This window comes from Adiantum capillus-veneris, chromosome 21 (assembly GCF_014529385.1).
Source record: "Adiantum capillus-veneris isolate H3 chromosome 21, ASM1452938v2, whole genome shotgun sequence".
NCBI classification, from domain to species: Eukaryota; Viridiplantae; Streptophyta; class Polypodiopsida; order Polypodiales; family Pteridaceae; genus Adiantum; species Adiantum capillus-veneris.
The window spans coordinates 53,095,215-53,099,123 of record NC_140951.1 but is presented as its reverse complement, the minus strand read 5'-3'; the positions used below and the strand labels follow the sequence as shown (position 1 = coordinate 53,099,123).

The 3,909-nt window shown below is 45.4% G+C and overlaps 1 protein-coding gene across 1 annotated transcript; it reads left to right on the top strand.

Annotated features, from left to right (window-relative positions):
- Positions 1 to 2,933: 2,933 nt before the first annotated feature.
- On the top strand, positions 2,934 to 3,629 carry LOC147430959 (uncharacterized). The gene has a single exon (XM_086493607.1). The coding sequence runs from the start codon at positions 2,934 to 2,936 to the stop codon at positions 3,627 to 3,629; it is 696 nt and encodes a 231-aa protein (XP_086349733.1).
- Positions 3,630 to 3,909: the final 280 nt, after the last annotated feature.

Genomic DNA, 3,909 nt, shown 5'->3' with positions numbered 1-3,909 from the left:
TTGACCAATAAAGACGAGATTTTGACCCGGTGGTCCTGATCTCCGTACACCTCTGGACCTAGGTGTACGGAGATTGGGCAAGACTAGAGAATGCGAGGTAGTTTACATTGTGAGGAGTATATATATTAAAACAACATTCATAATCATTGTAGATGGAAACGTCATCAACTAACATGGAGGAAAAGATTGCATGCTTGTGCACGCTCTGCAAGTATCAAATCCTGTGCAAGCATAGGATATGTAATGAGCATGTGCATAAGTACGGAGAGTTTGCTAGAGAAACCGTACAGAATCTACGATACGAATCCTACGGAACGGGCATTGATTTTCACGACATAGCACCTACATCTGAGAGAGAGAGAAAAAATATTATGCGTGAAGGTCCGACCAATATAGAGCCAAGGATGGAAGCAAAAAAGGGCTTACAGACAGAAGATGACGGCATGGAGGAGATGCTGGATGCCTTCTTCCAGACAAGCGAGGAGAACGCTAACGAAGCAGCACCAGAAGCCGTGGGCCTATCTCCTGAAGACATGTTGAGAAAGTTGGCACGTCAACCAATCTATGAAGGCGCCAAAATATATGTGCTTCGTACTTGTCTGGCGTTTTTGAATCTTCAGTTAGTGTACGGGTGGTCAGATGCAAGCGTCACTGCTTTGTTTAGGTACGTAATTTACAAAAGAGATTTTCCGATTGCAACGGTGACGTGCTTGGAGAGATTTTTAATTTAATGTGCCTTAAACTTCTCCCGGCTGGCAATGAAATGCCCCCCTCCAAGCCAGACGCAAAGCAACTATTGAACTTAGTTGGCTTGGACTACAACAAGATTCATGCATGTCCAAATGATTGCATTCTTCTTCGCAATGAATTCGCAGATTGTCTGTCGTGTCCTAAGTGCGGAGCAATGCGCTACAAACAAGATGCAGTTGGCGAGACAGTGCCAGCTAAAGTGTTGCGGCATTTCCCTATTATTCCTAGGATAAAAATCATGTTTCGTTGTGGTTCCATTGCAAAGTTGATGCGGTGGCATTCTACGAATAGATCCACTGATGCAACATTTAGGGTGCCCGTTGATTCAAAGTCCTGGAGGCACATTGAAGATACCTGGCCACATTTTAAGAGTGAACCACGCAATTTGCGTTTGGGCGTGGCAATGGATGGAGTCAATCCATTTGGCTTGAGAAGCTCGTCATGGAGCACTTGACCTGTGTGCCTTATCAATTACAACCTCCCGCCGTGGCTTGCCATCAAGAAGGGTCATTTGATATTAAGCTTGATTGTACCTGGTAAGTTCAAGGAAAAAAACATGGATGTTTATCTAGATCCACTAGTTGACGAGCTCCAGGAGTTATGGCATGGGATTGACTTAGCAGATGCAGTTGAACCAGTAGGAGAACAGCATGCAAGGATCCATGGACTTCTTATGTGGACTATGCATGATTGGCCAGGATACAGAGAAGCTTCTGGTAATGGTTCTTGATTTACAAAATTCTCGCTATTCGCAAGCACTTTGCCTTGGCCTGATTCATGCTTTAATATATGCAGGGCTAACAACTTCGAGATACAATGCATGTCCAATTTGCGGGCAGTCTTTGGATGTGCGCTATTCTGTCTCTCTTCGAAAGACAATTTATCAAGGCCACCACCGTTATCTTCGAGATGGCCATCACGTGTGCGAAGGTCATCTTGGTCGTGTCAAATGCCGTCCTATGCATGGACAAGAGTGGCGTTGCCGATGGGAGCAACATGAGGGGCAACCTGTTCCAGGAATGAAACGTTTGTCCATTCTCCATACGTTGTTGTACTGGGATGATCTACTAATTAACCATTTGCTGGATCCAATGCATATATTCAAGAATGTGGGAGAGCTCCTCTAGAAGACAATCATGGGAATGAAAGACAATCGAGCTTCACGAGATGATTTGCAGTCAGTTGGAAAGATGCCAGAGCTGTGGCCTTTCACCAATGCAGCTGGCCAAACAAAACTTCCAAGAGCGCCATGGGTATTGCTAAAAAGTGAAGAGCAACAAGTTAAAAGGGTGATTTCAGAGTTCAGGACGCGAACAGGATATATGCGATGTCTCAAGACAGCATTCACCCGTGACGATCAATTGTCAGGACTGAAATCGTATGATTGGCATAAGTTCTTGCAATTCGTTCTTCCAATTGCGATCAAGGGGTGTTTAACAGAGGAAGTGCGGACTTGCATATACAAGATTTCAGAGCTAGTGCGGTGGATCTCTTCCAAGGAGATACGGGAGGAATCTATTGCAATTGCAAGGGCTAACTCCATTGAGACAGTTTTCATGATTGAGAAGTATCTACCCACAAGCTGCCTAACTATCCAAATGCACTTGCTCGTCCATGTAGTAGATGAGGTTGCAGTGGCAGGTACAGTCCACAGCCGTTGGATGTTCTTTCTAGAGCGGTTCATGAAAACACTTAAGGGTTTTGTTTGCCAAAAAGCGCATCCAAAGGGGAGCATGGCAGAAGGATGGCTGGTGCAAGAGTCTCTTGTCTTGACGATCGAATTTCTATCCGTTTCTGACCTAGAAATGCCTCGATTGTGGAGCGATGAGGAGGATGCAAGACTGGTGGGAGAGGAGCCGCAAGGGCAAGGGGTGCCGAAGAAAATGAACAACACCATGCGAGAAAAGATCATGAAGTTCTGTATACTAAATCCAACGCCGATGCAAAAATGGCTTGAAAGGTACGAAGAAGAGAAAGAGAGACACAATAGGGAGCGACACGATTTCAAGCGAAGCCGAACGACTAGAGGCTTACCCTTGCCAGACTATCTCGCTCCTCTACCTGAATTCTCGACAATGGCATGGTTGAACAAGACAATGAGAGCAGCTCGACAGATCGGAGAACCCATATCTCTAGAAAAGGAAGAGCTAGCTATTGGATGTGACTGGAAGTATCATACATACATGGCACTGTGGCCGCATGGAAAGCATTTTAGAAAACAACAAATTGATAGCAAAAGAAACACGTTTGATAGTGGGGTAATGGTTAGTTTCATGCAAAAGAGCAGGGCCAGTGCCAGAGACATGAATGAGAGCACTAGCAACCTGGATTACTGTGGTATGGTGTCAGATATCCTGAAAGTCAGCTTCAAGCGGTTTGAGATGTTTTTGTTGGATGTGAAGTGGTTCAAGGTGATTACTTCTGGTCGCAATGCAACGGTATGCAGAGATGGAAACAAGCTTGTGCAAATAGATTCTACAAAGGTTTGGACAGATGCGAGCGACACATTTGCTCTCCCCGAACATTGCGAGCAAGTGGTCTTTGTATCGGACCCTCGAGAGCGACAATGGTGGTTTGTGGTTCAGGCTGCTCCAAGAAATAAACAAGTATTTGAAGGGCAAGAGCTCCTGGAGGAAATTCGGTCAGACGACGTCCATACTACTGTGACATTAGATGAGATGGACGAAGGTATGGCAGAGGAAGTTGACAGATTTATGAGGGATGACGCAGACGAGGAAGAATTGACACTGGTAGATGAAGATGCAATGGATGAAGACAATCTGCCAGAACAAATTGGGGTAGAGTTATGTTTGCAATTAGAGATAGACGATGATACGGTGCAAGATCTTATCGATGATGCCTCACTCGTCGAGGCCTAGGCCTGTAAGTGTTTGTGTGAAGACGTTGATTTGAAATTAAGCTTAAAGTTAATTTAAACAAAGGTGTTCTGACGCTTTATTTTACTTTCTTTGTGCAGGACTTTAGTATGGCAGACCAGTTTCCAGATCCCACTTCTATGAGTGTAGATGCATTCATGGGCTTCGTCACATGGATGACGCCCAGTCAGATGGCAGAGGCTTCTCAGTACTGGGTAGCTAGAGGCACAGGTACTAGCCTCCGGGCTTCACACCCGAGGGTCCGACGCCTATGGGGGGGACA

What these genes read in the sequence shown, in the direction of transcription:
- LOC147430959 (XM_086493607.1), top strand. Translation starts at nt 2,934, where the DNA reads ATGGCACTGTGGCCGCATGGAAAGCATTTTAGAAAACAACAAATTGAT.